This window comes from Macaca mulatta, chromosome 4 (assembly GCF_049350105.2).
Source record: "Macaca mulatta isolate MMU2019108-1 chromosome 4, T2T-MMU8v2.0, whole genome shotgun sequence".
NCBI lineage: Eukaryota > Metazoa > Chordata > Mammalia > Primates > Cercopithecidae > Macaca > Macaca mulatta.
The window spans coordinates 134166380-134187730 of record NC_133409.1 but is presented as its reverse complement, the minus strand read 5'-3'; the positions used below and the strand labels follow the sequence as shown (position 1 = coordinate 134187730).

Sequence of the window (21351 nt, the reverse complement as noted above, 5' to 3'; positions counted from 1 at the left end):
TACCATTTCTTAACAACATTAATATGTATTTAGAGATGATACGCAAAATCCAGGAAGCCTCAATTTCCTGAAGCCAAGGACTGTTTTGTAGTCATCAGTGAATCCACTGCACTTAAAACATCAGGTTAAAGAGTAAAACTTGCCGATATTTACTTAGCATTTACTACAGGCTATGAACTTTAATTAAATACTGTTACATTTTTCAAACCTAGTTTTTGAAAATGATATCATTATACTCCCCATTTTATATGAGAAGTAACTGAGGTTTAAGAAGATAAACTGGCTGGGCGCGGTGGCTTACGCCTGTAATCCCAGCACTTTGGGAGGCTGGGGTGGGTGGCTTACCTGAGATCAGGAGTTTGAGATCAGCCTGGTCAACATGGTGACACCTCATTTCTACTAAAAATACAAAAAATTAGCCAGAAGTGGTGGCTGACACCTGTAATCCCAGCTACTCAGGAGGCTGAGGCAAGAGAATCGCTTGAACCCGGGAGTCAGAGGTTGCAGTGAGCTGAGATCGTGCCACTGCACTCCAGTCTGGGAGACAGAGCAAGACTCCATCTCAAAAAAAAAAAAAAAAAAAAAGGTGAACTAACAACTTAACATCTTAACATGGCCACAATGATATTGAGTTTATGGATAAATCAGTTAGACCCCAGCATCTATCATATAAACACACTTCGTATTTTCATTCTCAAAATCGTTTGCTAAGGTCAAAAAAGAAAGTGCCTACGTCACCTAGAAGACTTTCTGACCACATGCCTGCATCTTTTAAAATTGCCAATAAAGCTATAATTCAGAACTGATTTTAACCTGGAGAGCGAGAAACAATTATTTTGTTTAAGGAATGAAAACACTTCTCAGGCTTCACAGAACCTATGTTACAATCCAGCATCAGGAGAGGTAGCTCTTCTCTTTATTGGTATGGAATACGTAATTTTCTATTTTCCTGATAAATCTTTCCATCACCTAATTAGTTCACCAGCAATTTTAGCAAAAGCCCTAGCAAGCCCTAAGGTGTCTAATATGAAGACTGTCTTGCTCATGTCAGTTCACCACCAATAAACTCTTTGTAGCTTATTCTCTAAATCGCAACACATAGGGAATTACATCACACCTGATGTGTAGAACCCTCTTGCTGTACCAATAGCTATCACCATCATCATTTCTTTTCTGAAAAGACACATCAATCTTGTTGCTAAGCACGTACTTGCCTTTATTCCGATTTGATCTTCTCTTTGAAGGAATAGGCACACACACACACACACACACACACCACCTACACTATTTTCTAGACCATTTATGTACAGCTGGTGGAAAAATTACAAGATGAGATAATCTTGACTAAGGCTATTCATTAATTCTTTTCACCAAAGATGAAAAAAGTTAGAGGATATATCTAAGTGGCAGCAGGAAGGTTTTAGTTTATATAGAGGGAGGGGAATGGAGTATACTCTGTGCAGAAACTTTGAAATAAATTAATAAACAAAGCTTATTTAAGTTCTTTGAGATTAGGACACATCATTGGTTCTCAAAATTTTCATCTCATGATATTCACTTTTCACTCCCATTAACTTGAGAATGGCCATAAATATGGACCACAACATTTTGCTCAAAGTAGGTTTTGGATCTCCTTAACTCTGTCTCTCGTAATCCCTGACCTGTTATTTTTGAGGGATCTGAGTAGAGAATTCCAATGTTGTATAACTTAAAAACATTTGACAGCATTAAATTAAATGAGAAGATGGTTCGGTCATCCCATAATTTCACAAAAGGCCCAATAAGGTGAAACAGACACAACCCCAAGTAAAATTTTACATAACGACATAGACACACCAATGCAAAATTAAAACAGATTTCCACCTGAGAATTCAAGAAATATACTACCTTGCCCCAAACCGGTAAGAATCCGATTACCACAAGGATGGATAGTTACCCATGGCGAAGAACGGGATTCCCAGCAGGGTGGAGTTGTACTTTCCATCGGTGATGAAGAAGATCCCTGCTGCCGTGATGATGGAGATGCATACTGTGAGCACCCCCAGGAGGCCCAGGAAGGGCTTACTGCGCAAGCAGTCCTTCATGGAGCTAGAGAGGGTGGCTGTGGTCAGGATCAGCACGAGGCTTACCAGGACCTTACTTCTGGCCAGGATGCTGGTCTTATGAAAGTCTCTCCAGAGGCTAAAGGATGCTAAAGAGTAGAGTTGGAGGTCTTGATGCTCCTCCTGGAGCTTCCTCATAAGCTTACAGAACTCATTCTCCCACTTCTCCCCTATGAGGTCTTGGGTGGCAGAGCCATAGGTCTGGAGGTAGTAGGTGATTTGAATGGCTCTGGCTGACTTGACCCGCTGGTCTTTGCTGTTTGGCACTTCCACTACCCCGCCCAGTTGGTGTCCAATAAAACTGTTCCTCCCATCCTTGAAAACAGAAAAAGAAGAGACTTCAATTACCAAACAGATTTACTTTCCAGGAAATAGATTCTTACTCTAAGTGAAAGGAGTACAAGGAAGGCAGAGATAGGTGCTAGTAATTGTGAAACTGATGTGGGTGGAGAGGCAAGTTAGAATTTTATATTCAACATTCGGAGCTACATGGGATACCATGCATGATGATCAAGGACAGAAAATACACAAAAGTATTACAAAGTTACAGAAGAATCGCCACATGCATAGAAAAATGTAGATAAATATTTTGATCTCACTTGTATCCCAATTCCCAACATTTCCTTTGGTAACAATCCATTACAACTCCTTAATACAGGATCAAGCTTTATGATTCAGTTTCAGCCAAAAGTAAAGCTTGCCATGAACTAATAATATTTCAAAAGTTAAGATAATTATCTGTTCTATAAACACACTAATCTTTCCAGGGTTCATTCATATACCTATGCCAACACTCATACAAATACACACAAACATGAATATTCTTATATGTTCTCTATATTCTGGGAATATAATTGCATACTGAAGAGCAGTACAAAAATATTGTTTCTTACAACTAATTTAATGGCATTGAAATATTTCCTAAATATGATGTGAACACCTATTCACACATTACAATGCTCCCTCCAACACCTGCCTCAGACATAGGTTGACCTTTTCTTATTGATGACAGTAGACAAATCCCCTAAATGAGACTGATAAGAATTTCAGATCAAGTTGCCAAAAATCAATTCATTTCCAGAGTTTGAGATGAGGTAGAGAAGGCAAGATCATGAAAGTAGGAAATTGCTAAGAGAAGCAATCACTCCTCTTTAAGGCACATGCATGTGGCCAAAGAGTTACTAAAACAGGTTGAGAACAGTAATTATCATCCAGTGTTCCCCAACATGAAGAATGAAATCTTGAAGAGCTGTCAACAAATTATCATTAATTTGGAAAGTTTATTATTGCCACACTATCATTTATTTCAGTGGCAATGGTTCTCAGAATACTGAAGCTGGTAGCAGGTTGCATGATGAAGTATAGCATTGAAAGTATGCTCAAGTACCAGGTGACAGGCAGGCACTAAGGTACGTTTATGTTACAAGTAGACTGTGTGTCAACTGAACTTGCCAAGGCGTTTATCTAACAAGGATATAAAGGGGTAAAATCAGGAGAAGAAACAGTTCTTCCTAGGGTGGGTAGGGCAGAAGACAACAAACTCAATAGTGTGATAACTCTGGTTTTTCACAGAACTCAGAGGTATTATGTACTCTAGCAGACACATGTCTTAATTCTTGTGGACTTGTTTAGCTCAGGCACTTATATCTAAGGCACTTGTTTGTATTTGCATTTTTAACATGCAACAAAACAACCCTAATACTTGAGAGTGTGTTGCAAACACAAAAAGTTTACAATATTTACAGAAAGTAAAAATGTTGTTAGTAGGATCACCAGGAATTCCAAGTGAGGAATTTCTTTTTTTTTTTTTCCCTTTAATTATTCTTTAAGTTCTGGGGTACATGTGCAGAACGTGCAGGTTTGTTACAGAGGTATACACGTGCCATGTAGTTTGCTGCACCCGTAAACCCATCATCTACATTAGGTATGTCTCCTAATGCTATCCATCTCCTAGCCCACCACCCACTGACAGGCCCTGGTTTGTGATGTTCCCCTCCCTGTGTCCATGTGTTCTTGTTGTTCAACTCCCACTTATGGGTGAGTGTTTGGTTTTCCATTCCTGTGTTAGTTTGCTGAGAACAATGGTTTCCAGCTTCATCCAAAGGACATGAACTTATCCATTTTTATGGCTGCATCGTATTCCAGGGTGTATATGTGCCACATTTTCTTTATCCAGTCCATTATGGATAGGCATTTGGGTTGGTTCCAAGTCTTTGCTATTGTGAACAGTCCTGCAATAAACATACGTGTGCATGTGTCTTTACAGCAAAATGATTTATAATCCTTTGGGTATATACCCAGTAATGGGATTGCTGGGTCGAGTGGGATTTCTGGTTCTAGATCCTTGCAGAATCGCCACACTGTCTTCCACAATGGTTGAACTAATTTACACTCCCACCAACAGTGTAAAAGCATTCTTATTTCTCCACATCCTCTCCAGCACCTGTTGTTTCCTGACTTTTTAATGATCGCCATTCTAACTGGCGTGAGATGGTATCTCATTGTGGTTTTGATTTGCATTTCTCTAATGACCAGTGATGATGAGGTTTTTTTCATATGTTTGTTGGCCTCATTAAATGTCTCCTTTTGAGAAGTGCCTGCTCATATCCTTTGCCCACTTTTTGATGGTTTTTTTTCTTGTAAATTTGATTAAGTTCCTTATAGATTCTGGATATTAGTCCTTTGTCAGGTAGATAGATTGCAAAAATTTTCTCCCATTCTGTAGGTTGCCTGTTCACTATGATGATAGTTTCTTTTGCTGTGCAGAAGCCCTTTAGTTTAATTAGATCCCATTTGTCAATTTTGGCTTCTGTTGCCATTGCTTTTGGTGTTTGAGTCATGAGGTCTTTGCCCATGCCTACGTCCTGAATGGTATTGCCTAGGTTTTCTTCTAGGGTTTTTTATGTTTTTATGCCTTACATTTAAGTCTAATCCATCTTGAGTTAATTTTTGTATAAGGTGTAAGGAAGGGGTCCAGTTTCAGTTTTCTGCATATGGCTAGCCAGTTTTCCCAACACCATTTATTAAATAGGGAATTCTTTCTCCATTGCTTGTTTTTGTCAGGTTTGTCAGAGATCAGATGGTTGTAGATGTGTGTCATTATTTCTGAGGCCTCTGTTCTGTTCTATTGGTCTATATATCTGTTTTGGTACCAGTACTATGGTGTTTTGGTTACTGTAGCCTGTAGTATAGTTTGAAGTCAGGTAGCGTAATGTCTCCAGCTTTGTTCTTTTTGCTTAGGTTTGTCTTGGCTATACGGGCTCTTTTTTGGCTCCATATGAAATTTAAAGCAGTTTTTTCCAATTCTGTGAGGAAAGTGAGTGGTAGCTTGATGTGAATAGCATTGAATCTATAAATTACTTTGGGCAGTTTGGCCATTTTCACAATATTGATTCTTCCTATCCATGAGCATGGAATGTTTTTCCATTTGTTTGTGTCCTCTCTTATTTCCTTGAGCAGTGATTTGTAGTTCTCCTTGAAGAGAACTTTTTGCCCACTTTTTGATGGGGTCCTGTACATCCCTTGTAAGTTGGATTCCTAGGTATTTTATTCTTTTTTGTAGCCATTGTGAATGGGAGTTCACTCCTGATTTGGCTCTCTATTATTGGTGTATAGAAACGCTTGTGATTTTTGCACATTGATTTTTGTATCCTGAGATTTTGCTGAAGTTGCTTATCAGTTTAAGGAGATTTGGGACTGAGACAGTGGGATTTTCTAAATATACAATCATGTCATCTGCAAACACAGACAATTTGATTTCCTCTCTTCCTATTTGAATACGCTTTATTTCTTTCTCTTGCCTGATTGCCCTGGCCAGAACTTCTAATACTATGTTGAATAGGAGTGGTGAAAGAGGGCATCCTTATCTTGTGCCAGTTTTCAAAGGGAATGCTTCTAGTTTTTGCCCATTCAGTATGATGTTGGCTGTGGATTTGTCATAAATAGCTCTTATTCTTTTGAGATACGTTCCATCAGTACCTAGTTTTTGAGAGTTTTTAGCATGAAGGAGTGTTTAATTTTACTGAAGACCTTTTCTGCATCTATTGAGATAATCATGTGGTTTTTGTCATTGGTTCTGTTTATGTGATGGATTACATTTATTGATTTACATATGTTGAATTAGCCTTGCATCCCAGGGATGAAGCTGACTTGATCATGGTACATAAGCTTTTTGATGTGCTGCTGGATTTGGTTTGGCAGTATTTTATTGAGGATTTTAACATTGATGTTCATCAAGGATATTGGCCTGAAATTTCCCCTTTTTTGCTGTGTCTCTGCCAGGTTTTGGTATCAGGATGATTCTGGCCTCATAAAATGAATTAGAGAGGAGTCCCTCTTTTTCTATTGTTTGGAATAGTTTCAGAAGGAATGGTACCAGCTCCTCTTTGTAACTCTGGTAGAATTCGGCTGTGTATCATCAGTCTGGTCCTGAGCTTTTTAGCTGTTGTTGTTGGTAGGCTCTTAATTACTCCCTCAATTTCTGAACAAGAAACGAATTTTATAATCACTCCACTTTCTCCCTACATAATAAATGAATACAATCATTCTATTTATTTCAATGTGACCAACTCTAAAGGAACAATCCAATAAGAATTTGATTTTTTTTCTCAGAATGTCTCCCATTTCCATGTAATCTTTATAATTTTCCCATCTTTTTCCTTTTGGAATCAAATGGAAATTTTGGCTGTGGTTCCCAAGGCTCTCTCTTGATTAAATGTCATGGGCTATTACCATGAGCTGCAAGTAGAAAGGTAGGCATGCTTTGAGAAAGAAGGTGGGGATCTTATCCCAGAACTGAGAAATTGTGGAAAATTTCTACTCTTTAAGTTGACTCTAATTGCTCCCCAGTTAGGCTCATTTATTTCTGTTTTAAGCTTGGTATAATTTTTAGTTCCACCCTTGTTTCTACACCTTTGAAATCCCACTTTGATGTGGACTTGTACTTCTGATTATTTGAAAGAGACAGTTTTTTGAAAGCATTATCTGTTTACTTAAGAATTTGCAGCTATCTTTACTTATTTCTATCATCAAAAAGATTTCTTAGAGATCTTTAGCAGCAACAAAATGATTTATTCATCTCTGGGGGCTCATTTGGAGATTACAGTGAATAAAAGAGGTGCTGATAATGTATCTGGACAAAAGACAAAATTTTAAAGAAAGCTAGTATCATCGGTTTTTAAACAACAGATCTTCATTGAGTTTGGCTAGCTGCTAACCCCTCTTTTGAAGTTGTCTAATTCCCATTTTTACAAAAAACAGTTTATAAAAGGTACACTTCTATCCCTCTTTTTCTATTATTTTAAAATTTATATAACAGATAGAATGAATTTCTTATTCATATTTTTCTCCATGCATCAGAACAAAATAAATAAGGTTTTTGGCTGTTCTGGAATTGAAAGCTCCATTAAAAGGTCCACATTTTGTACCTGCAGTTGGCCCAAAAATCCAACTAATTTAGTTCTGAGAAATACACTTTTGTACATTATTTGTATGGGAAAACTATAATATTTTGTAAGGGATTATAGAAAAGTTTATTCGCTTCCCAAACTAACCAACTCATAGATGCTTCTATGTAGGAAAGACAAAGAATGAATGTAAGAAATATTGTAATTATCCTGTGGACAGAACTTCCTTGAAGTTATAAGATGACTACAAGTAATAAGGAAAGAACACTTAAACAGGAATCATGTGAACTGAGATGCAGTGTGCAGCTCACATTAATGGGAAAACTTCCTTAGTTCATGGCTAATTCATTAGCTCATGGCTAGTTTATTTGGTTTTCTTATCTATAAAATGAGCAACTATGAGTATATAAACATATGTTTACATAATAATTAAGTAATTTTCAGCTCTATTTTTCTATGAAAATGCAACGTATAAAGTTTCACTGAAGATGCCTGGATGTCAGAAAGGATATCATTATAACTAAGAGAGTCATTAATGGATTATTTATATAATTGATAAAGATCTTACTTTTTACATGATGAAGCCCTTTTGTTTAATAGATGAGCAAACCTAGAAGCTCAGAGAAGGTAAACCTACTAAAGTGATGATTCCAAGGTTGAAACTCAGATCTTCCGAGTCCAAGTCAAGTCCTTTCTAGAATCTTAGGGGAGCGATTTCAGGGAAGCCAGTTTGGCTCCTGGTCCCCATGAAATGTTCTTTATGATTAAAACTTATTTCACTTGTAGACCCCCTTTTCCAATGTCGTCCTCTCCACTAAAGCAACTGCCTAGCAATGACACCTACTCGTATACTGATTCAACTTCTGCTTTTCCCCAAAAACCTCCTACAAAAATTCTGAAATTCCTTTAAGTGTATAAATCACCTTTATGTCCCAATAAAGACAAGTAAGAATATGACAAGATGCTAACATGCTATTTTCAACGCTCTCCTATGTGAGTGCTTCACTGAACTGACATCATTAAGAGTACACAACTTTGGTTCCTAGCTCATATCCCTGTGTCCACTGCTGTTCTTCAATCTACCCTCCACACGGAAGCCAGACTCTACTTGTACAATTCGAAATGAGACAGCATCATCCCTACACCTAAAACCCTCCCCTGGCTTCCGCTTGCACTAGGACTACAACAAATGCCTCTTGCCTTGCTTGAAAGGCCCTGCTTAGCCCATTTCTAAAGGAGTCCTCAGACCTATCTCCTATCACCCTTCTCATGAACTCGGCTCCAATTATATATTTTTTTTACCTTTCCTCCTAATCCTTGCCAAGTTAATTTCCACCTTATGACCATTGCATCAGCTGTCCCCTCTGCCTGAAATGCTTTCTTCTGCCAGGACTACATCCTGGTCACAGAGGACTTAGCTTCAAAGAAACTATTTGACCCACAAGACCTAAACCAGCCTTTCCCTGCAATCATTCTATTGCATAGACCTTTTTATCTTCTTCCTACTATTTGAAATGATCTTATTTTGTCATTTAATTGCTCCTTTCTGTGTCCTCTGCTAGAACGTGTGCTTGTTGAAAGCTGACACCTTTCCTGTTTTGTTCACTGATAATTTCCTTGTGCCTAGAAAAAGCCTAATATATAATAAACATTCCATAATATTTATTAGCTGAGTAAATTCACTTTAAGATGTATATAACTAATTATAGGTTACTTTTTAGAGGCTACTTTATTAAGACCAGGACAAGTAAGAGACAGATCAAAGTGCCTGAGAATAGTAGGAACTCAAATGAAAAAAGACGTATGTAGAAATTTGAGGCTGATACAGAAAAGAAACAACAACATCCCTTTTTCAATCTGCTTATTCTAGTACAGCATTTCCCCCAAATATGTTTCTTTTTCATTTTCACTGTACACCAAGCATGTGAAGTAAGCTGGTCAACAGACAGGGGGACTTAAGGAGTGCAAGCAAAAAGAATTTGCATGTATCATGGCCCACAGGCAAAAGCCAGCATAAGATGCTCAGGGACCTGAAGGGAGTAATAGGATTTGAGGCTACAGAAGGCAGCAGAGCCTCTTCAGTAAAGGTCATGAAAGCCTTATTAAGGAGTTGGACTTAATTATCCTTCAATACAAATCCATTGATGGGTCTTAAGGAAGCGAATGACATGATTTACTTTCAAAAGTTCTCACTCTCATCGGACTGTGGAAAATGATGTAGGAAGTAAATGTGACTCTAAAGCAAAGAGCTCAGTTAGGACGTCCCTGCAGTATTTCAGGTTCTTGATGCAGCACAAGAAAACGTCAGCTGAGGCAGTTTCTAGTAGGTAAATTGTTCCAAGGTGAATCATTGGAATTACAGGTCATGATGCTATCTCATGGTCACAAAGCATCTCATCACATTGTGTCTCCAGCAGCACTAATGCTGAAGAGAAAAAAAAATCTTGGGTTTGAAAGCTCTTTTTTAGTTTCAGGTTACTATTCTGTAGCGTTAAAAATTACTCCTACTCAATGCAGAGCTTTCAACGGCTCTAGAGTAGAAAACTAAACCTCAGAGAGAAGATTAAAAAATTATTAAAGTGATAAGAGAGGATGGAGACATTAATGTCACAGACAATAGTGCAGAGAAAAAAATTACTTGATGATGGTTTGAAATTACAGGGGAGAAAGTACAATATTTGTTCTTTCTATATACTAGGTTGGCATTCAGACACTTTCTGTGACTGCAAGATAATTTGACAGCACAGCTCTTGTCCAAGACAATTGCAATTCAGATTTCATTGATTTTTCCATGAGGCAGACACGGCAAAGTTATTGGAAAGTTTTAGATGGTTAGTTGTCTCTTATCACTGAAAAGAAAGTCTTCCTGTGTTTAGTAGATGGTGACATTTCCAAAGGAATGACATTGTTTCTTTTTTAATCAGATTTTTCCTCATATTTATTTTCTAACTTATATATCTTTGTTTTATTACCAGGGTCAAGTATATACACAAACTAGGATTAAATGAAAATGTTGGTTATCTTTATTTTCCACACCAGAACTTCATATTTAGTAGAAATGAGAAAAATTGAGAAATACCTAGTTTGTACAAGATATTTAATTTTTAAAAGAAGAATCAAAAGTCATTCTCAAATTGAAGACTTTAAAGCATTAAAATGCTCTAAATAAGTAGTAAATTCCATTTATTTTGTCACATTAGTAAGCTAAGAAAAGGCCATGGTGTAGTTCACATGTTTTTCAAAGAAGAAGATTTAAAAAAACAAGATTTCTGTGTTGCTGAAATAAAATAAAAATTCTAACCATCCAGAATATAAAATAAATTTAAAAGAGAACTCTAGCATATCAATTAACTGGGACTTGGTTGGAAATTTTTAACACATGTGGCAGAATCAGTTCTAAGACATAAGAATTCTATTCGCATTATCTTAGGCAACTCTTCCAATCACTCTATGAAGAAGTGTTACACCGCAGTAGCCTCAAGTCACCAATAAGGACATTGAGACCAAGAGAGAGGATACAATGAAAGAAATATTATACTGCTACTAAGTAGTACAGCCAATCACCTGATTTGTGTGTCTGACTCCACATTCTTAACACAACTGTCCATGTATTTGGATAATTTATATATATATTATACATATAAATGGCAGATACTACAATATAATGGTTATGTACACAGATCCAAGAGTCCACTGCCTTGCTTAGAGTCCCAAACTCAACACTGACAAGATGTGCAAGGGTCATAAGCTCACTCTGTGTCAGTTTTATTATTGGTTAAAATAAGAATTATATAGGCATTAGAAATTGAATATGTGGATATATAATAAGTATTTAGAATAGTGCTCAGAAACAGTTGGCTATTATTTCAATTAATATATGTTATAAATAAAATGCTTGAATAATACTGTTTCTTCACTTATGCATCTAAGATTATTCCACATTTTCCAGTAAATGTTTGTAATATGGTGGGAAGAACACAGGGCACAGGACCAAGACACCTGGTTTCAAGTTCCAGTTCTGCTACTACACAGCCGGGTGACAGAGGACATGCTGTTCGGCTTTTCTGAATGCCAGCGCCCTCATCTCCAAAATAAAAAGTGTGGCTTATATTATCTCTAAAGGTCTTATCTGCCCTATAGTTAATGATTCATTGGTGGTAAAGTCGTAAGACACTACATAGTATGCTGCAGAAATCTGTACCAAGAGAAAAAAATAAAAATAAAAAGGAAGGGAAAACACACACACTGACCAGTGTTCATTTCCATAGAAACAAGAAGCATTTTATCTTCTTGTAAAGCTAGACCAAGTCATGTGTTTTCCCTTTCTTTGAGTAATCTCTGGAGATAATTCTTCTCAAATGGAGAAGGATAAGGAATTTGCTCTAATTTACCTAGATGTAAATCACCTCTGTAGCCCGGATGAATTAATTTATTTCTTAGATAGTAAAATTCATTTTATCTCCAGATGTCTACTAGTATTCTCTCTGCTGTTTGCTTATCAAATACTAGTTCAAATAGGTTTTAATTTCTCTCTTATGTAAAGTCTTTGCACAAAGCTATTAACAATGTGCAGAAGTAGTTAACATCTGCATTAAATGTGAGCCATGTAAAAATAACCTTTGTTTCTCTGTAACTTATATTAGTGATTCTATCCCAAAAGTTTCCATAAAAAGCAATATTACTATTATTACATGAATGAGGCTTTCACAAAGAGATCACAGTGATTCTTAAAAGCAAGCATTCCAATATCAAACAACACTTAGCTCTGATGTTGACCTACATAAGAGAAGTTGGCCACCACTAACGCAGGAGCATTTGAGGAAAGCAGCAAATCTCTATGTATAGTGTCCCCCTTCAGTAAAAGATTAAAAGTCCTGCCATTATTGCCTTTCTTCTGGACTAAGAAATTCTCTTCTAAAGAGGCTCTAGTTTACAACCAGAGGCTATAGGACTATGACATCTGGAACATGAGCACCTTTGACTGGAAAAGTAGATCAGACTGACAAACTACGGAGGCAAAACTCAGAGTAGAGCTCAAAACATCCTCATGGAAACAAGAAAGTTAGGGAAGATAAGAACCTTTGGCATTGTAGGTACCTTCATAGGGCACCAGTGTGTGAATATGTGGGGGTACCCAAGGATGTGACACACAGCACAGATGGAAAGAGGCAAGGAAAGAGGCAATTGCTTATTCATTAAAGAAAGATTCAGTGAGCACATGCTCTGTGCCAGACCGCTTTGAGGACAGAGTGGTGGACAGCTACAGGGCCTGTCTTCAAAGGGCCTATGGTGTGGGGTCAGGGAAAGAAGTAAGCGGGCAGGCATTTAAAAAAAATATAAAGTACTGTGTCAGTGATTAACATAAGATGAAAAGAGAGCACCGAGGAGGAATCACCTAACTTAGTGGGTACTAAGGGGGCTTTCTAAAGAAGGTGTTATCTTAGCTGAGTCCTGAAGCGTAAGTATCAATCATCTGAGTAAAGCTGGAAGATTTGCTTGGCGGACATGGAAAGAAAGGGTCTTCTAAGCAGAAGAAACAGCATACACGAAGGTCTAGATCTGACCTTTGTGTAAGTAAGCATGTTGTATTCCTGAGACTTAGAGAATTACTGGAATATATAATGAAGGGGGGTAAGAGAAGAGTGATTTCTCAGAGATGGACACTGGTAGTGAAGATTGTGAAATTTTCTTATTCCAAAGCTCTCTTTCGCTGCAATGTGAGAAATGAACTCCAGGTGTGCCTTGAGGATGGATATGAGCACTAGAGATATGGCATGGTATAATTTTTTTTTTTTTTGCCTTCCTTACAGCTTTGTCTAAGGCAAGAATTACCTAACTGATTATGGGAGGATTAGAAAAGAGGATTTTTAGATCTTACGGAATGCACACTATTCTGAAAATAAATTTTTCCCACACCTGGGCTTTTTCCAAAGAACCACCACTTCTAGAGTGCTGAGAGATTCTTGGAAAAAATTTTCTTTCTAAAATTATCAAAGTTGTTAAAAGTGATCTACTCATTCTAATGATTCTCATAAATTCAATCAATTAAAACAAATATTAGGTTGCTGCAAAAGTAATTGTGGTTTTTGCTACTTTTGTTGGCAAAAACCACAATTACTTTTGCACCTAACTAATAATACATGTACTGAATATCTGGGAAAGTGCATTGCTATCCTGCATGTCAAAACCAAGATAAAGACAAATAAAGGGAAGATAAAGTTTTTTCTTTGAAGAGGTTATATTTTTGTTTAGAGACAAAGCACGTAAATAAAATTCCAAGAGAATAAAGCAGCATGGAGACTTACAATACAGAGGGCATTACTGAAGAGTGAAGATACGTGCTGGGGCTCCAAAACTATACACACTACAGCATGATCTCCACTATGTAACAATAAGTGTGTATATATAAATATTCAAAGGAAATACATTGGCTTGTTTCTGGTATAGGATTATGGGCCAGTTCTGATTTCTTTGTTAGGTTATTTTATACTATCTTTATAAAATTTGATTGACTCACCAAAAAAATAATAAAAAGTGTGTTGAGAAAACTGAACAAAGGGTAAATTGGAATGGGAGGCATGACTTAGATATTACGTCCAGTCAAATTTCACTTAGGCAATGGGAGAGGAAGAAGGATCAAGAATCAGGATTTCCTTATGCCCAGGCTCAAGTTCTAAGCAATCTGTCTAACTGAACTTGAGTTGTTTTTGATATAGGATTATAGGTCATTTCTGATTTCTTGGTTAGGTTATTTTGTACTGTCTTTTAAAAAAAATTTTATTTTTAAAAATAGTATAAAATCTATATTTTCTTTAGTATAGATAGTATACTATCCATACTACAGTAGAAACAAGTTTTTCTGCTTCATGAAAGACTGTGGTTTTGCCCATTGAGACAAGTAAAAGATAGTATTTTGCTTGAAGCTAAAAGTGAATACCAACAGATTCCTGGCTGCTAATGGTAGGGAAAAGTGCTAACACACACTTAACTCCTGAGCTGATCTGGCCTTGCACTTGGCTAAATGGTGCTTTCTTTTCAAAGAAAAGATCATGGGGACCTTGTTGGCTCAATATCACTCTCCTTGTATTGAAATTGACTTCTGCACTGGCCCACAGGAGGTTCTTTTTAATCTTTTCCTTTGTACCTTTCCATCTCATACATTTGTTTTCTTTAATTTCAAATCAAAGGCCAAATCATTTGACCAACCAAACAATAATTATTTTTTGAGTATTTGCTATGCATAAAGTATCATGCTAAGTGAAAGCTAGTTTATTTTTTTTCTTGGATTATACAGATAGTTGTAATTGCAGAAGTCTAGAATATGAAGTTGAATACAACTTCTAGGAAATACGCCATTGATTTATGTCATTTGGAAACAGTATTGTCATATATGAAGCCCATTTTTCTAATTTCTATTTTGCTTTGCTGTCTAAGGTTGTATCAAATTTTTATTCTCAAAGAAACATCTTCTGATAACTAATGCATATTGTCTTTTACTATTGTTCTCTGTGTATCTTTTTTATCTCTCCAACTAGACTTCTAAGTTCACTGAAGATAGGGAATGAAGGTGTCACCTTTCTGAAGCCAAAAGAAACAAATATGGGGCACACATCTCAAGGAAATGTACAAGAATGAACATAAGAAAGAATGTGAGATCAATAATGTAGCTTTTTTTTACATTTGGGAGTGAAGTTAGTTGTGTCTTAATCTTTTGATAAAACGAAAGTGACACCCTTGTATCTTTACTGAATATGATTTAGATTTTAATATCTCATTGTTTTCCTATGTGAAAAATCCTCCCTCCCTCTTTCTTGTTCTCCTTTCTCTCTCTCCTCTTCTTTCCCCTCTCCCTCCCTCTCTTTCTCTCTCTAACCCTTTCTCTCTGTTTTCCTCCTCTTTCCTCACCCATCTCTCTGCTTCCTTTATTTGAAAGATAACTACCTCAAAGCCACAGTGAGGGATAATTATTGAATAATGTCAGTAAAGTACTAGATAAAGAATATAACACTTGCTTAAGTCCATTTTATCTTTGCTAAATTACCTTTTATTTTTAATCCCCAAAAGGACAGACATGCTTTGAAAATACAGTGTGTGATATACATTCTAATGAGGTCCATACAATTGTTCCTTACTACAACCAAGATATTCAGCTTCAAAGATATTAAAATAATTGAAAGTCTTTTAATAAAGCCAAGAAAGTAAGTACTCTCCTATCTTCCACTCCATGTGGAAGTTAAATATTACTTTTCTCAGAATAGGAGATGAGGGTGCAACAGCTCACTTTTGCAAGCGTGTTAACATTTTCTGGGCTGATGTGATTATTTTAGTCAAGTGCATAGCCTAGTCTTTGTATTAAATTCCATGCTCTTGGATACCTAGGAAGGGAGCACCTCAATGCCTTTGGAAGGTAAATTAAATTTTGTTTTTAAATTTGTAAGGTACCTGAATGAAAAATTAACTCAAAAGCAAAGTGTATGTGTTTCACCTGATAATTTAACTTATCACAAAAAATTAATCAAAAATCATTATATACTTAGAAAATAATTCTTCGGCCACTGCACTCCAGCCTGGGCGACAGAGCAAGACTCCGTCTCAAAAAAAAAAAAAAAAAAAAAAAAAAAAGAAAATAATTCTTTGTTTTTAATTTCTTGAAAGGAAAAAAAGCATTGCCTTTCTGGTTGTCTTAAGGCTAATATTAAAGTTAGCTTGCATTCCACTTACAAATACTTGCCTGTTGTAGGAGAGAAGTGACCCAATCAAGCTAAATATGTTGTAAGCAAGGAAATAAGTCAGCAGCACATTAAACTATGTTGACTATGCTTGGAGCAGCTTTAATAAGGAAGGTAAAATTTCATGCCATTTCATTTTTTGAATGAGATCAATCATGGATGACTTCTTTACATGTGTTTTTAGTTTTATACTTTTGTGAGATTTTTAAATTAATAATGTTCACAAGTTAAAATCTTTCATTTGATCATATACTACCATTTTTGTTTTGAAAATATGATAACCTTAATAAGTCTGGTGCTAGTAAGTTACGATGAGCAAAGAAAATATGACTGATAACCCCAAAAGACTTTGACAATTGATTTACTTAAATTTTTATGCAATAGAGACAAATATTAAGATAGATAGTCTCCTTATAATGAAAGCAGTCATCGCTTGTGAATCTGGTATTCAAAATTAGGCCAATTTTAATCAAGACAACTTGCATTCCAGCCCTGCGGAGTTTAACTGCCACCATTACATAAACATGAATGCTGCTTCTTGCGATCACATATAAATATCCCTCCTAGCTGTATCCATTCTGATATCGCCTACCTCCTATTTCATGGGGTTTGGAGACAAGACTTCCAATGGAAATTGCACTCTTCTTTTAGGTTGGCTTTAATTTTCTTCTGAATGTTCCCAAATAGGGCCTAGTCTCAGCCGCTCAGTTTCTCATAATTTAGCAATCAATATTTTTTCTTCATGAATAACTACCCTTTTTAAAAAAGGTCAAAACTTTACCATAGAGAATGCTCCCAAAACTGTTCTTACAATGTGCTAAGAAATAGACTGAGATCTCTTCAGAGGTCTTCAGAGGAAAGACCCACAGTTCATGCTAGGGTCATATAACCTGGTTACCATAGCAATGATGGCAAAACCACCTTGGCATCACAGGCAACATGGCTTGTAATAGTGGTTTGGTTTTAACGTTCAGAGAACTTGAGTTTGCATGCTGACTTGGGCACTTACTACTGCTGTGACCTTGGAAAATTACTTAGATTCTCTTAGCCTCTTTCTTCAGCTATAAAATGGGACTGTCTAACTCATAAGCTTTATTATAAGAATTACGTTTGATGATATTTGATGAGACATAGCATTCCATCTGTTATTTTGTAGGGCTCCATCAACAGTTATTATCTAATTACAAAATTATGGTTGAATGATTCACTGAACTTAAATAAAATAAATAAAAACAAATCATGGCTCTTGACACGTACAACATTCTATCAACCCTCAGCTTACATTACAAATATAGAAAGTGTCCAGGACTCTCTAAGTAAAGTGTATTTAGCTAAAATGAACAAAAGATTCCAACTGTGTCTGTTCCAGTCCAGGAGGTCCACTTTCTATACAATCTAGAACTTGCTCCTAGGTCAACACAGGTTTGAAAGGCAGACTGCGTCTGGTATTTTTAGGAGAAACCTAAAAGAGTCGGTTCAATTTTCCTTCTAATATACTTCAAATGACCACCTAGACATAGGCTTTCTTTACTCTGGAAAACAATTCCTTGTGAAGGCAAATTTGCTGGGACAACTGAGCTCACAGAATTTACCCTCCTTCACTGTAGGCATTCTACGATCCCTTGGGACTTAGAGTCAGGCTTCGTGTGTGAGCACTGCCGTCTGCTTTTGTTTCGGGCACAAAACAGATGGGGCTTCTGGATGGGACACGCTCCATAGTGGAAAGAGTGCCTGCAGCTTTGTGGCATTCGTTGAGGGCAAGATTGCGAGATGAAAGTAAGAACCAAACCTCCTAATTCCACAGTACAGAAGTTTCTCCATTGAAGGATCCTTCTATAATTAAAAGCATCTGGTGCAGGCATGAAGGAGCTTCTCAAAGCTTCTCTATTTTATCACCCATCTGTATATTTCATATATAAAATGGTAGTATGCAAAAGTCAGATGAGATCCTACACTCACATGGTTTCATTTTGTTTTTGCTGCCCCATTCTTTGAACACTCTACTGGATTGCCAGAGAAATATAATTTCATCAAAACAATTTGCAGCAAACTTTAACTTTAATATCTATGTTTCAATGCAATATTTCATTCTTGCTATAGATATTAAACATTCTTTATAATACACTGTAACATGTCACAGGCATCACTGATGTTTGCTCAAGAACGGGAAGAACACTGTGTCTAGTGCAGTATTAAGATAAAATCAATGTATTTCATCTTTCATGGATAGAAGCTATCTTAATTAAAATGACATGATAATGTTAAAGGGACAAGAAAAAAATACACAGTGGGATATGCAAATACAATAAAAGGTACATATAGACTTTGCTCCCAATTTAACACACTTGAGAAAAAACTGATTTTTGACAGCACCTGTTATAAACAAAGCTACAGGCACAAAAATATAAAAATTTGGTCCATTGTTCTTAAAAATATTGCCTGTCACTCTCCCTTACTGCAACACAGATTAATTTCCTATAAATTTGCAAGTAGTCAGAGAATTCAAAGTGACTATGTCACACCATATGAATAAGGGCAAAGACTCTCTTCTTTAGAGAGATTATGTAAAGAAAACAATCTAACATTCTTCACTTACATGAAAGTACTTTGTGGAAGAATAATTAACTTGGTAAGTGGGTGTCTGCTTTGACTGAAAGATCAGGGCTATTTGAAGCAATAGCCCTGTAATTTGTTACATAAGCAGGTATTTAGGATAAGTCTTTTCAAATGCGTATTGCTGTGTCAATGCATTGTTAAAAATACCAATAATAACATACACACCCCCAAAATAATACTTTCTCAAAACTGGAGCTGGCAGTTGCCTGGACCTCATTGGAGCTGTTTGCAAGAAAATACTGAGAGAGGTTCTGAAGGAATGGAATGGCACTCAGGGACAGGGCTACTCAATTGGAAAAAGAAAGAGATCTTCCTCGTTTTAAAGGGCAATGACGCCTACCATTCTCTCCAACAGCAATTTGAACATGACCTCACAGCTATTGCTCATCCAGAACAGACAATAAGTATGAACCTGAGGGAGACATTAGAAAGGTCTCGTGTATCACCCTAAGGAATTTGGCATAGTGACCACTGAAAATCTTTACAACTGTCTGATGAGATACGTGTGTCAGAAGTTCTTTCTGGTAGCGAGCTTCTTTTGAAAGAAACCTCCTGGGCTGGAAAGTCTTCCTGGCTTCTTGATCTGAGTGGGAATTAGTCCCTGACTCCCTGGGCTAGAAGTCTTTCTTCCTGACTGGCTGTGAGGTTTCTTTGTTCTTTATATTTGATACTGGTTTCCTCATGGGAACTTCTCAGTCCACTGAAGCCTTTCGTCTCAAATCTTTACTATATGTTTTGGCAACTTTGTCCATCTCCTTCTTGTTAACATGATTTTGCAGGGGACAACTGGGAACGTCAGTGGCCTCTTTGGGGAACTTCAGATCTCTTGGGAGTCATTCTTCTATGTCCTTTCCCTTCCCATTAACTTCTCTCCTCACCCTTCCTCTTACCACCTTCTGTATGTCCCCTTCAAACCCATCTCTGCCTCCACTCCTCTGCCAATTCCTGCCAGACCTTTCCCTTCACACTTAGGTTCCTTAGCTCCCTACATTCACTGGGGCTTTTGGTCCCCAAGCTCCACTGGAAGCTCTCAAGGAATTCAGGGTCTCTCAAAAACAACCACCTGAGACTGAAAAAGTAAACCATCTAATTGGAAATAGATTGGATCTTTCATCCACTCAGATGGGCTTTGGAGACACCCAGACAGCTGCTAGATGTACCCTCAGCCTAAAAGGTAGTCCATAGCCTCCACAAGATTACATATCAGGGCAAATGAAAATATCAAAAATCTTGATGAATAGTGGTAAAAGCTTTCACCCTTATTGAGTACATAACCTCAATTTGTCCCTTTTTTTTGGTAAGAAACACAATTCAGATAAAAATCTAAAGTGGAGAAAAGATGAGAGCCAACTATTTTATACAAACCAGTAAGTTTTGTATTACTGTGTTGTACATATCCCTGGCTAAAATTTTTGAATGAAAGTGATACGATTTTTGTTTACATCTGTCTATATGTTTATGTATGTTTATATGTGTGTATGTATACATGTTATATATATGTAATATTTTTCTTCTATATGTAGATAACATTATGACATTAATTAATAGAATCCCTTAAGAAAGTTCTATTCAAATTGGCTAAGAAATGAGTAAGTGCATATATAAATTAAATTAAATATTCCTCAAACTTCCAGAAATATGAAAACTCACCCAAATGTTTTTCCAGTTCATATGACTTTGGTAAAACATTGATAAATAAGATTAACTTAATATTATTGGTTTAATGAAAACATTACATCTTCTAAATTGTCAGTATTACTATAACATAAACATACATTTTTATTCTGTTTGGGTTTACTAGGCAAATAAGGTTAAAAATAGATAACAGGAAAATAGCTTGAGATGATGGGTAGCTTTGTGTAAAGTTATAATACGTCTACCTTTAAATAGTTTCCAAAACCTCTTTGGTAACTTTCAACTTTAGAGTTATGCTAAGTTAAGTAATAGATGTTTATTATAAATCTAGATCATTTCTAACATAAACTACTGGAACATTCGTTATTGAATGTAAATTAAAGTTCATAAACTTTGGGCACCTTGTTTTCGTATTGCATAGATAAGATAAATATATTTGGCTCTGTTGGTAAACATGAGGTAAACATGAGGAATTGTACTATGAAGAAGTGTATGACTATGAGAAACTTGCAATGGTATATTAATAACATTTGCTAATTTGCTATAGGCTCCTAGTATGGGAAAGACAATTCACAATTGTCTACTTCCTCATTTTCTCTCAATATATGTAATCAAAACTACCAGAAATAATAAGGGTGAAGGAAAGTAACTGTATATAAAAAGCAGGCAAGGAAACTAGGATGTGTTTTTTTCTGTTCTGGTTTTTTGTTTTGTTTTGAGACAGTCTCACTCTATGGCTCAGGCTGGGGTACAGTGGTGCAGTCTCTGCTCACTAGAACCCCAGCCCCCCAGGTTCAAGTGATTCTCATGCCTTAGCCTCCCCAGTAGCTGAGATTACAGATGCACACTACTATACCTGGTTAA

At 36.5% G+C, this 21351-nt stretch overlaps 1 protein-coding gene across 1 annotated transcript in view; it reads right to left on the bottom strand.

The window, feature by feature from the left end:
* Positions 1-1453: 1453 nt before the first annotated feature.
* PTCHD4 (patched domain containing 4) overlaps positions 1454-21351 on the bottom strand; it is a 61163-nt gene continuing 41265 nt past the window's right edge. Inside the window, exon 2 of the mRNA XM_078001327.1 lies at positions 1454-2417. Coding sequence (XP_077857453.1) covers positions 1914-2417 — 504 coding nt within the window. The 3' untranslated portion in view covers positions 1454-1913. The remainder of the gene's footprint in view (positions 2418-21351) is intronic.